General features: G+C 41.2%; 1 protein-coding gene across 2 annotated transcripts; it reads right to left on the bottom strand.

Moving 5' to 3' along the window:
* Positions 1–7,410: 7,410 nt before the first annotated feature.
* LOC131523953 (uncharacterized) lies at positions 7,411–13,029 on the bottom strand. Of its 2 annotated transcripts, none has more exons than XM_058750616.1 (2): positions 10,967–13,029; positions 7,411–7,755 (listed from the first exon to the last, which is right to left on the bottom strand). In XM_058750616.1, the coding sequence occupies exons 1-2, from the start codon at positions 12,887–12,889 to the stop codon at positions 7,672–7,674; spliced, it is 2,007 nt and encodes a 668-aa protein (XP_058606599.1). In that variant the 5' UTR covers positions 12,890–13,029; the 3' UTR covers positions 7,411–7,671. The 2 variants fall into 2 exon arrangements, with proteins under 2 accessions (XP_058606599.1, XP_058606598.1); XM_058750615.1 differs by lacking the exon at positions 7,411–7,755 and adding an exon at positions 8,212–8,668 and having other exon boundaries at positions 9,986–13,029.
* Positions 13,030–13,609: the final 580 nt, after the last annotated feature.

The following is a 13,609-nucleotide window of genomic DNA, read 5'->3' on the forward strand; positions in this document are numbered from 1 at the left end:
CAACACTGCTAATGAATTTAGGCTTGTTTGAGATTAGCAAAATCTGTGCAGAACCGATCACCAGTGATCACCGCGAGATGCATGCTGGTTAGAAAAGTGTCCGAGTTACATCCGCCTTGCTCTGATGTCATGCTGACGTATGCCAAAAAACTCTCGCGACGGCGAGGCGGCTGTGTCGGATTGAGCAGTCGCGCGCAGTTGCTCTCCACCGACTGCGCTGATCAAAAGCATGCTCATTGGGACAACCGTGATGCTGCTTTCTCTTCCAAAATGTTTTATTTTTTTAATCTGATTTCATGCTATTATGTATTTAAATTGTGCATGTATATTCCCAAACACCATGACAGTGCGATCTCTGTGTGAGATATGTGATTGTTGTCATATTTTCTATAAAAATCTAAAATACATGTTTGAATTAAAATAAAAATGGATGATAAATACGCCTTTCATATGGAATTAAATAGCAAGCACTTTGAGTGTCTTGTTAATCATTTTTATATTCATATATAAGCAACAGAACTGAAATTATATCATGTTCATCAGCAGCACAGGGCATGAGTGAGAATAACGCAATATCTGCCTTTGATCTCGTAGGTATCTGTTCCACTTCGAGAGGTCAGAACTGTCCGTCTTGACTGCGCTAATTTCACTCCTCCCCTCACTGCAGCCTCTACTCTCGCCTACATTTCAGGCGAGGCGAGGCGCATCTCAAACAAGCCTATTGAAGCATATCAACAGCTGGCCAAAGAGCGGAAATGATGTCACAGTCAATCAGATTTTTTTCATGCATTTATTTGGACCAGGGTTCGAATCCCACTCACGCAGGTCTAAACCATTATTTCACACAGCTTTGTGTTTTTTATCAAACAAAATTCTAAAATTTAACAGTACATTACAGCTCAGTCATTCTAGAGACATGGGACAAAACATGTCCAGAAATTGTAACTGCTATTAGGTTTAAAAATAAAAGATTTGTTCAATTGTAAATGTTATGGGGATTAATAATGTATTTAACACAATTATCCCCTTCAATTTAATTTTATCATTATTATGTGAAATCTATGACACTTATTGTCTTCTCACTACATCTAAAATAGTGTGTCCACAGAGAAGGGTTCAATCGTTCATATGCTATAAAATGGATAAAAATGATTTTTAATGATGAAAAAGAACTTGTTTTATGAAAAGCAACACTTAATAATATATCACATCAAAGCAAGGTTGTTTTTCAGTGACACATGCATGTTTCATAAGGTTTCAAAGTTGTGTCCCCACTTTTTGTCAACACCGTCAGACATTTGTTAAACTGTAATAAAATCAGGGGCAGCTGTCACTTTAAAGGACCCCCTTGCCACAATCCTTCTTCAGAGTACATCACTGTCAGACAGGCTGTGGTCAGTTTTATAGTTTTAGAATATTTTAAATCCTAATGTTAACATTTCCTGGTCACAACACCATCTTCCAATTTCTTAGGAAAGTATTTGAAATATTTAGATCATTTTATTATCCTGAAGCGGGTTCCATTAACATCTAGCATCAACAGAAAAAAAAAAAAAAAAAATGGCTACTACATGAACTCTATTTGTTTTGTGAAAGAAATGCCAAATTTGTCAACACCATCAGATGTCACCACCATAGGATTTTGTATTCCAATGATATATCAAAATACTTCAATGGGACTCTTGAATAAAAGCTTTATAAACAATAACATACTCACTGTTTGTTTTAATACAGTAATTGATTGATTCAATGTATTTGATAGTTAAAAAAAGACAAATTCAGGTTTTCGTCACCACCGTCAGAGGTGTCAGCTCCGTGTACTTTAAGGATATTCTTTTGTTCAACCAGGATGCATTAAATTAATAATAAAAAGAAATGACAGTAAAGAGTAAGCGATTTATAATCTTAGAAAAGATTTCTATTCAAAATAAATGCTGTTCTTCTGAACTTCCTGTCACTGTATAATGGTTTCCACACTTCATTAAGCAGTAGGCTACAACCATTTCCCACTGTGATAATAATAAATGTTTCATGAGCAGCAAATCAGCATATTTGATGATTAGCAAATCAACATATAGAATCATTTTGGAAGGATTGTGTGACACTGAAGACATCACAGGAAAAATAAAGAAAACATTAACTTTAAATTGTTAAAAAATATTTCATAATATTACTGTTTTTGACTATATTTTTAATCAGATAAAGGCAGTTGGTAAATATGCACAAAGAAAGAACCATAAGGTTCTTTGAAACCTTTGAACAGTAATGTATATATCTTCAAAACAAGTACAAGCAGCTTTATAAACATTTATAAATAAAATCACATTGTTAACATCAAATTAGTTGCTTATTATATTCCATAAGATGTCTTGAAGTATTTTCTTTATCATTTACAGTGTACCAGATATTCTTTTTACTCTTTTGTTCATACAATTTTGAAAAAAAAAAAACATAAAATTCTCCAAAACTGTTCACCAAGTTTACAATTAAATTTCATATTTGAAATTACCAATGAAATCTGACAACAACTGTCTCATAAATGTTGTTTCAATTGCTCAAATAATGTTAAAAAGATATTTTTTTTTCTCAGGCTGGACCAGCCAGTGCACATGCGCAGTCCTAAATTCTAAGTTCCGTGTTAAATATTTTTTTTATTACATACAGTAACTTCAGATACCTGTCCTGATCTCAAGTGTTTCGTGTCAGATTACATTCATACTGTTATAACTTCAGATACCTGTCCTGATCTCAAGTGTTTCGTGTCAGATTACATTCATACTGTTATAACTTCAGATACCTGTCCTGATCTCAGGTGTTTCGTCTCAGATTACATTCATATTGTTATAACTTCAGATACCTGTCCTGATCACAGGTGTTTTGTGTCAGATTACATTCATACTGTTATAACTTCAGATACCTTTTATATTATATACAGTAACTTCAGATACCTGTCCTGATCTCAAGTGTTTCGTGTCACATACCTTTTATATTATAACTTCAGATACCTGTCCTGATCACAGGTGTTTCGTGTCACCTTTTATATTATAACTTCAGATACCAGATTACATTCATACTGTTATAACTTCAGATACCTGTCCTGATCTCAGGTGTTTCGTGTCAGATTACATTCATACTGTTATAACTTCAGATACCTGTCCTGATCTCAGGTGTTTCGTGTCAGATTACATTCATACTGTTATAACTTCAGATACCTGTCCTGATGTCAGGTGTTTCGTGTCACATACCTTTTATATTATAACTTCAGATACCTGTCCTGATCACAGGTGTTTCGTGTCAGATTACATTCATACTGTTATAACTTCAGATACCTGTCCTGATCACAGGTGTTTCGTGTCAGATTACATTCATACTGTTATAACTTCAGATACCTTTTATATTATATACAGTAACTTCAGATACAGGTCCAGATCTCAAGTGTTTCATGTCACATACCTTTTATATTATAACTTCAGATACCTGTCCTGATCACAGGTGTTTTGTGTCAGATTACATTCATACTGTTATAACTTCAGATACCTGTCCTGATCACAGGTGTTTCGTGTCAGATTACATTCATACTGTTATAGCTTCAGATACCTTTTATATTATATACAGTAACTTCAGATACCTGTCCTGATTTCAAGTGTTTCGTGTCACATACCTTTTATATTATAACTTCAGATACCTGTCCTGATCACAGGTGTTTCGTGTCACCTTTTATATTATGACTTCAGATACCAGATTACATTCATACTGTTATAACTTCAGATACCTGTCCTGATCTCAGGTGTTTCGTGTCAGATTACATTCATACTGTTATAACTTCAGATACCTGTCCTGATGTCAGGTGTTTCGTGTCACATACTTTTTTTTATTATATACAGTAACTTCAGATACAGGTCCAGATCTCAAGTGTTTCATGTCACATACCTTTTATATTATAACTTCAGATACCTGTCCTGATCTCAAGTGTTTCGTGTCAGATTACATTCATACTGTTATAACTTTAGATACCTGTCCTGATCACTTAACTGATTAATTGATTGTGAAATTACTGTTACGATTATGTGAATCGACTGTCTATTGTGTTTCTGCTTTTGTACAGCGTCCTTGAGCTTGGGAGAGGCGCTATACAAGTTAAACATATTATTTTAATCTTGTGTCCTATCACGCAGGTAAAATTTGCAGAGAGATAATCCAGGTACACGGGCTATAATCCAGGCAAGGGTATAAACAGCATCCGAACAGTGAGACAGGGGTAAAATACTGGGAACACAGAGAGCGGCTTCCAGACGCTCCAAACATTACACAATCCAGGAGGGTGGTGGAGCGGAGGCGGAACAGGGGGAGGGATGGAGGGTCAGGTCCACGTGGAAGTGGGAAGACCGGGGACTGAGGCAGAGCAGGCAGAGCAGGACACCCAGGCAGAACCGGTGAAGCAGAGAACACAGGCGGAGACCAGGATGGAACAGGAGCCCACCAGGGCAGAGCAGACGGAGAAGGAGCCCACCAGAGCAGAGAAGACGGAACCGGAGTGGAGCAGATGGAGCTGGAGCCCACCAGGGCAGAGCAGACGGAGCAGAAGACCTCCACGGCGGTGCAGACAGAGCAAGAGCCCACTAGTGCGGAGTAGACAGGGCCGGAGACCTCCACGGCGGAGCAGAAGACCACCACGGCGGATCAGACGGGACCGGTGGAGCACACCACGACGAATCAGGAACCCACAGCAGAGACTGGGACCTAGGGAAAACTGAGACACAAGGAGGAGAAAGAACATGACACAGACACAAGGACTGAGGTAGGGAACATGGGAAGTCTCTCAACGTTAGCTCTGGTGGCAACTGAGCAGGCAGGCAGTTCACAATCAGCCACAGGGCAAGAGTTCAGAGATGGCTTCCTTGGCCGGTTCAGAGCAGGGCAAATGTTCAAAAGAGGCCTCCGTGACAAGACATGACGAGAGTTCAGAGACAGCCCTTCTGGCTGCGACAGGACAGGCAGAGAATTCATAGGCGGCCTCCATAGCCGTGACAGTGCAGGACGAGAATTCAGGGACAGCCCTTTTGGCTGCGACAGGACAGGCAGAGAATTCACAGGCGGCCTCCATAGCCGTGACAGGGCAGGTCAAGGAATCACAGACGGCCTCCATAGCCGTGACAGGGCAGGACGAGAGTTCATTGACGGCCTCCATAGCCGTGACAGGATAGGACGAGAGTTCATTGACGGATACCGCTGACACCTCTGGAGGTTCTGCAGCGGTTGCCGCCACCTCTGGAGGTTCTACAGTGGTAAACTCAGGACACAAGGAGAGTTCAATAATGGTCTCTTCGACCGCAACACAACAGGCTGAGAGTACATTGCTGAGCGCTACCACCATACAAGGGACTGAGGCGAGCCCCATCGCTTCTAAAGGTTCTACAGCATGTGCCGCCACCTCTGGAGAAGCTGCAGCGGGTGCAGTCACCTCGGGCAGTTCTGCGGTGGTGTATGCAGCCCAAACGCAACAAAGCGATTCCCATCTTGGGAAGCACTTCGGACAGGGGAATATGCGCAGGAACAGGAGGGTTACAGTGAGTTGGTTTGGGGATACCAGCCGTGCATGCAGACACCAGCGGTACATCCCTCAAACTAGACATCAAACTGGGATAATGGAAGACTGACCTTTATGATCTGGGTGCGTCAGCGGAGACGTGACCCGACTCTGGAAGGTCAGCCGTGACGGGCTGTGACTCTGGGAGATCAGCGTAGAAATGACTTGACTTTAGGAGATCAGCTGCGACTTGCCTTGACTCGTGAAGATCAGCTGTGACTTGGCTTGACTCGTGAAGATCAGCTGCGACTTGTCTTGACTCGTGAAGATCAGCTGCGGCGTGAAGATCAGCTGCGACTTGGCTTGACTCGTGAAGATCAGCTGTGACTTGGCTTGACTCGTGAAGATCAGCTGTGACTTGGCTTGACTCGTGAAGATCAGCTGCGACTTGGCTTGACTTGTGAAGATCAGCTGCGACGTGAAGATCAGATGCGACTTGGCTTGACTCGTGAAGATCAGCTGTGACTTGGCTTGACTCGTGAAGATCAACGGTAGCTTGACTGGATTCACGAAGATCAACTATAACTAGACATAGCTCTTTAAGATCAACTGTGACCTGCCTTGCACTGCGTGAAAATGCGCGTTTCAGGACTGAGCACGTCAGCGCACAAACCCGTAAACGGCACGTTTCCGGCAGTTTCAGTGTAAGTGCGCTGGCGTTTCTGATTTCTTGACACGAACAGAAACGAACTCTTTTGTGTGCGGCAGTTTTCCAATCCGCTCACTAATGCAATAAACTCCCAGACACAGCTGGAAATGTTCGACGCATTCACCGTTAAATCCATGTATCGTCCTGTTCACAAGCAGTGAAATCTCTGTAAACGGCCAATCATATATCTCAGTAAACATCTGTAAATTACCATGCACTTAATATATTTTAAAATGCTACTGGCCTTCTACACAAAAATGCGTCATATGCACTCATAAAAACAGTAAAGAAAGTCACAAACACAGCAAAGTATCAACAAAACTCAATTTTATTTTTCAGCAAACGCAGGACTGCAAACATTTAACAGAACTGCAAATATTATTAATACTGTGTCATTACCTGGATGACCCACAGCTGTTTTTATGTTTTATGTTTTCATGAGTCCCCTGATTGTCCAGGGCTGCAGGTTCTACAATCTACTTACGATTAAAGTGTTTTGGGAAATGCAGCCCAGAGCAGTTCAACTGCCTGCTGTTCTTCAGAAAAATCCTCCAAGTCCCGCAAATACTTTGGTTTTCCAGCATCTTCTGCCTATTTGGCCCCTGTCCAATAATGACTTATGATTTTGAGATCCATCTTTTCACTCTGAGGAAAACTGAAGGACTCATACACAACTATTATAAAAGGTGAAAACATTCACTGATGCTCCAGAAGGAAACAATACATTAGGAGCTGGGGGTGTAAACTTTTGAACAGGATGATAATGAGTAAATCATATTTGTTATTTTAGTACTGCCCTTCAGAAGCTATATAAAATACTTATTTTTTTATACTTTTCAGACAAAATAAGGAGTTTACCGATCACCCAATTCAAATACCTTACACCCTGCATTTCTTAATGCATTGTGTTGCTTTCTTGAGCATCAGTAAATGTGTTTACCTTTTATAATAGTTATGTATGAGTCACTCAATTGTCCTCAGTGTGAAAAGATGGATCTGAAATCATAGTCACTGCTGTAAAGGGTTCAAATCTGCAAAAGATGCTGGAAAACCTGAGAATGTGCAGGACCTTGAGGAGTTTTCTGAAGAAAAGCAGGCAGTTGAGCTGCTCAGGAGAAACAAAGGACTCGTGAAACACTATCACAAAACAAACATGAACCACGATTCCTTTTTTTTTTTTTTTTTTTTATCAGCTATTATTTTGACTTGCAGACTAAACGTAAACATTTGTTAAATGAAATGGCTTCATCAGGACAGTCCTAAACAATAATAAATAAATAAAAAACTTATTTTGTTATATAACATTATGCATATTCTGCAATGTGATGTGTAAACGTTTGACCACGATCGTATGCATGTGTGAAACAGTGAGTACAGCAGGCTAATTTCAGTGAAATATCAATACCCCTATCATCCTCTGCCATGTCCTTTCTTTTTATTTTGTGGAAACTGTCACTGGTGGTTCTGTCACATTTTCACAGTCCTTCAGATGAATGGTTGGGTCTGCGAACAGAGGATCCTGTGAAAAAAATAAAATATAATAAAACACATTTTCTCTAAATACATTGTACAGTTTTCATTGCTTAAGCACAAGCTAGAATCATGAAACATAACATGTTAATACAAATGTAATGACAACAATCAGCTATTTTGTTAGCTGAATTTTACAGCAATTCACAAATTCTCATATGTACGGTGGTAACATGTTCGTTTCACTTAGTTTTGTCGTGGCCACGAGATTATTTTGTCGAGGTAACAATATCCTTTGTCGTGGCCACGCAATATGAAGTCGTGGCCTCGAGATCCTATGTTGAGGGAACAACATCGATTTCTCCTATATGTAAACAAACCTGCCTGACCATAGAAACCTGGGATTATCAGAGATGGATAAAACATTTTTATCCTTCCCAGTCTTGTAAATCCTTTAACTGAGAGGGCTGTGCGTATTAGTCCTTGGACGTAACACCCCCACCAATAAATTTTTCCTATTTTCCCCCAACTAGGAAAAAAAAATAAAACATCCTTTCTTACGGCTCAGCATGGACCCTGGACAGCGCATCCGCTACAACATTTTCAGTCCCTTTTAGATGTCTAATATCCAGGTTGTATTCCTGTACAATTAACGCCCATCGCATCAAACGCTGGTTGGCATTACACATACGGGAAAGAAACGTCAGAGGATTATGGTCGGTGAATACAATAATGGGCACACTACTACCTCCCAAATAAACTTCAAAGTGCTGGAGCGCCAGTACTAACGCAAGAGCCTCCTTCTCAATTGTGCTGTAGTTACTTTGACACCTTGAAAACTTTTTGGAAAAATAGCACACAGGATGATCAATGTCCATATGGTCCTCTTGTAATAATACTGCTCCTGCCCCAGATGAACTCGCATCCACATGCAGCTTAAATGGGCGACGGAAATCCGGAGCCTTAAGAACGGGTGCATAACACAGAAGATCTTTAGCAGACAAAAAAGCATGCTCGCACTCATTAGACCATACAAATTTCCTTTTATCACTGAGTAGATCAGTAAGTGGAGTCACAACACTGGAGAAATTTTGACAGAAATTTCTATAATACCCACATTCCAAGAAAACGTCTCAGCTCACGTTTATTCGATGGAGATGGATAGGCTATTATCGCAGAAACCTTCGCTTCTACAGGTCTCACACTTCCTTGACCCACCTTCTTTCCCAAGTATGTCACCTCTGCTTTCGCAAACTCACACTTTGCGAGATTTACAGTCAGAGAAGCGTCTGACAATCGAGTAAACAATAACTCAAGATTAGTCATATGTTCTGTCCAACTGTCTGAATACAGCACCACATCATCTATATATGCATCACACTTCGGTACATCAGATAAAACCTTCTGCATAAGCCTTTGAAGCGTCGCGGGAGCATTTCGCATCGAGCAGCCAGGACAGTATATTGAAGAAAGTTGTCGGGTGTAACAAAGGCGGAAATTTCTGAAGCCCGTGGCGTGAGAGGCACCTGCCAGTACCCTTTCAACAGATCTATCTTTGTCACATATCTTGCCGCTCCCACCCGATCGATACAATCTTCAATGCGAGGCAGTGGGAACGAGTCAGGTTTTGAAAGATTATTAACTTTCCTATAGTCTGTACAAAAACGATAGGTGGAATCTGATTTGGGTACTAACAAACATGGGGAGCTCCATGGACTCTGACTTGGTATCGCTAACCCATGTTTTAATAGATATTCTACCTCGCCCTTCATAATTTCACGTTTTTTTGGATTCACCCTATATGGATGCTGTTTCACCGGTGAAGCACTTTCAACTTCAATGTCATGAACTAATACAGATGTTCTGCTAGGTACGTCCGAAAAAAGTGAGGGAAAAGACTGGATCAAATTGCACACATCCTCATACTGTTTTTCAGATAAATGCACCAGATAACTGCATAAATCACCCAAAATGCTAGAATTCTTCAGGTGCGGGGTAGAAGTTTGAGCAACACCATCATCTTCTACAGCACAAGAGGCGGTCATAGTGACCACTGAAGAAACCAACGGCACGTCCACAGACGGAACATTTTTCGGTTCTCTCTCCACATATGCCTTAAGCATGTTCACATGACAAACTCTAGTTTTTCGCCGGCGATCAGGAGTTTGAATAACGTAATCAGTTTCACTGAGCTTTTGCTCTATGACATATGGTCCTGAAAACTTTGCTTGAAAAGCAGCACCAGGCACTGGCAAAAGCACAAGGACAGAGTCACCAACCTGCAAATTCCTCCTGACACTCTTTTTATCAAACTGAGTCTTCATTTTCGACTGAGCGACCGATAGATGAGCCTTGGCTACATCACACGCTTTATGAAGTCTCTCTCTGAAAGAACTCACATAATCCAAGAGAGACACAGAAGAAGGAGTTTTCATCAACAAATGTTCATACAGCAATTTAAGCGGACCCCTCACGGTGTGTCCGAACACCAGTTCGGCGGGACTAAATCCCAAGGACTCCTGAACTGCTTCTCTGGCCGCGAATAACAGAAAAGGCAGCCCCTCCACCCAGTCCTTTCCTGTCTGCAAACAATATGCACGAATCATAGTTTTAAGGGTTTGATGGAACCTTTCCAAGGCACCTTGCGACTCAGGGTGATAAGGACTAGATACTCTGTGCTTAATTCCTAATTCCTTCAATACTTGTGTAAAAGTTTTAGAAGTAAAATTAGATCCTTGATCGCTCTGTATTACTCGCGGTAGACCAAACGTGGTAAAAAACTTAACCAAGTCTTTCACTACCGTCTGTGCTTTTAACGAACGCAAGGGAATGGCTTCAGGGAATCTAGTGGCGGCACACATAATTGTTAGCACATACTGGTGTCCCGATTTGGACTTGGGCAGCGGGCCCACACAATCAACAATAAGTCGTTCAAATGGTTCTTCAATCACCGGTATGGGATATAGAGGGGCAACGGGGACTTTCTGATTAGGCTTTCCAATGCGCTGACACACATCACACGAGCGACAAAAGTTAACAACGGATGATCGAAGACCAGGCCAAAAGAAGTATTTCGAAATGCGGCGAACACTTTTTGTCACTCCTAAATGACCTGCCATTAGATTTTCATGTGCCAATTTTAAAACTGGAACGCGATAGCTAGCAGGCAAGACAATTTGAAACGTCTCCTGCAAACCTTTTTCATCATAACGCGGTTTCCATTTTCGCATTAACACATCATTCTCCCAAAAATAACCTACTTTTGCATCCGCTCTGTCTTTCACGTTGACTGCTGCCTTAACACACTCTGTCAAGGAAATATCTGATTTTTGCTCAGCTGCCAACTTCTCCTTTCCAACATTAAGCTGAGTTTCAAGAATCAGTGAAGTCTCTGTCACTTTGCTCACGTCACCTGACTCTGACTCTTCAGTCTTGGAATCTGTGTTTAAAAACAAATCAGAGAGATTAACAACATCGGGAAACTTTTGAACTTGAGCCCGTGTCACTGCACATGCCGGAAAAGCAGCAGGGAACTGAACACCTAGGTCGGGCTGCTCCTTAACCATGGGTTTATGCATTACTACTGGACTAGAAAAAACTTTGCCCCCTGCAAGATCATTTCCTAGAATAATATGTACTCCAGCAACAGGCAACTGTTTGCGAACACCTAACTTAACCATGCCAGAGACAAGATCCGATTTCAAGTCCACTTCGTGTAAAGGTACCTGTACACAGCCCATTTCTATACCTCGCACTAACACATCAGTACCGGTATAAGAATTTTCAGAGAAAGGTAAAACACTCTCTAATACGAATGACTGAAAAGATCCCGTATCTCGCAAGATCGACACATGCGTAAGCTGCGAATCAGAAATTGACACCTGCCCATTTAGAATAAAAGGTTCATAACCAGACACTTCAGCCTCTCGCAACCCTGGCAGCGTCTGCGTGAGTGCTACACTTTTTGTTTTCACATTCTTTTTATTCCATTCCCTACACTCGGAAATTAAATGACCAGGATCCAAGCAGTAAAAACAAGCCCGCCTGTCTCCTTGACGCGCCGAATATTTGCCAGTCATTTTTGGACGAACACCGTTTTTCCACGAGCGAGAAAAAGTTTGAGAAGGGGACTCCTCCCCCATAAATTTATCAGCGCCTGCCGAAAAATTAGGAGTTGGTAACTCTTGCAAAAAAAACTTACGATGCGTAAGCACAAATTCATCAGCGGATACCGCGGCCTCGGCAAGCGCGATTACTTTCTGTTCATTTAAATGCTGCACAACTTTTTCTGGAATACTCTTTTTAAAATCCTCTAGCAATACCAATTCACAAAGTTGTTCAAAAGAGTCAGTTTTACTAGAAAGGCACCATTTTTCAAACAACGCTCTCTTCTCTCTTCCAAACTCAACATACGTTTGTCTGGATGTCTTCGTATGAGATCGAAACCTCTGGCGATACGCTTCGGGAACTAACTCGTATACGCGGAGCACTGTCGCCTTTACCACATCATAATCAAGCGAATCCTCCAGACTTAACGCTGAGCTAACTTCTTGTGCCTTACCCACGAGACTACACTGAAGTAATAACGCCCACATGTCTTTCGGCCAGTTGAGCTTACCAGCTATTCGCTCAAAGGCTACAAAATAAGCATCAACTTCAGCTTCTCTGAAAGGAGGCACGAGTTTAACATATTTACTAATGTCAAATGCAGAAACATTAGAAGCTGGAACGGAGCTAGGTAAACCTGGGGACTCAGGTAGTCGAGAACGAGGTACGGGCACCGGCTTCAATGCTTCTCGATCTAACGTACGCAACTGAACTTCACGCTCCCTCTCCGCCTCTATCACACGCAGCCTAATCATTTGAGACTCACATTCTTGTTTTTTTATTTCTAAGTCTAATTCACGAAGTCTAATCTCCAATCTGGGATCAAATCGCACCTGCTCCGCCTCTGAAAAATCCATATGCGCACCACCCTGAGATTTCTCCTTTTCCGAATCCCCTGCCAAAATACCATCCTCTACTAGCTTGTCATACAACTCTTTTTTTATAACTTGCTTAGTAGTCTCTTTCTTCACCCGAACATCATAAAAATCTGCTATCAATAATAGATCTTTTTTCCTGCATCGTTCAAAAACCTCTGTGGTAGGAGAAAGAGTAAAGGTTGTTAAATCAAATTCCATTTCTCCAACTACAAGAGATCACTCTTTCCCCTCCCCTACTACGAAGACATACCAGACAACAATAAAGAGAGAAGAGAGTAAATTTGAACTTACCACTGGTTTCCTTCACTAGAAAATCTTCAACTATGTCGTACGGACGAGCCCCCAATTGTTACGTCTTCCCCTTTAGTCTAGGGGTAAATAGGGAACGACGAACAAATAAAAAAAAAAGAAGAGACCTTGAGGGTTTCCAGCTCTCCAGTCCCAGAGTCACAAACAACCAAACACGTTGTACATTTTCAAAATGGCATGTCTGCCTTTTATTTCCTCTTTAGTGGAAGGTTCAGAAGAGAAAATATTAATGAGGTAAAAGGAACACAAATAACAAATAAATCCAAAACAAAAGTATTACCTCGGGAGGAGGGCCCAATTCAAAAGAAAACAAAGAGACCTCTACCTAAAAAGGAGATAATATTAACTAACCTATACAAAACAAAGCAAAAACAAAACAACATATAACTTCCTTCACTCCCTAACTAACCCTTAAACAGGAGAAAAGTTTATGGGTATCCTCCACCCTACTTTACCCATAAATACTTAAGTAATCATAAATGAAAACAAAACACTAAAACAACCATTGTGACCATACAACAAAGAGCGCGACCAGCTCTCACTCGTCTGGGCTTGGAGAGCGGAACAACCTCACACGCCGCGATGTCTCTCCCCTCCTCAGCACTCTCT

This window comes from Onychostoma macrolepis, chromosome 18 (genome assembly GCF_012432095.1).
Source record: "Onychostoma macrolepis isolate SWU-2019 chromosome 18, ASM1243209v1, whole genome shotgun sequence".
Classification (NCBI taxonomy): domain Eukaryota; kingdom Metazoa; phylum Chordata; class Actinopteri; order Cypriniformes; family Cyprinidae; genus Onychostoma; species Onychostoma macrolepis.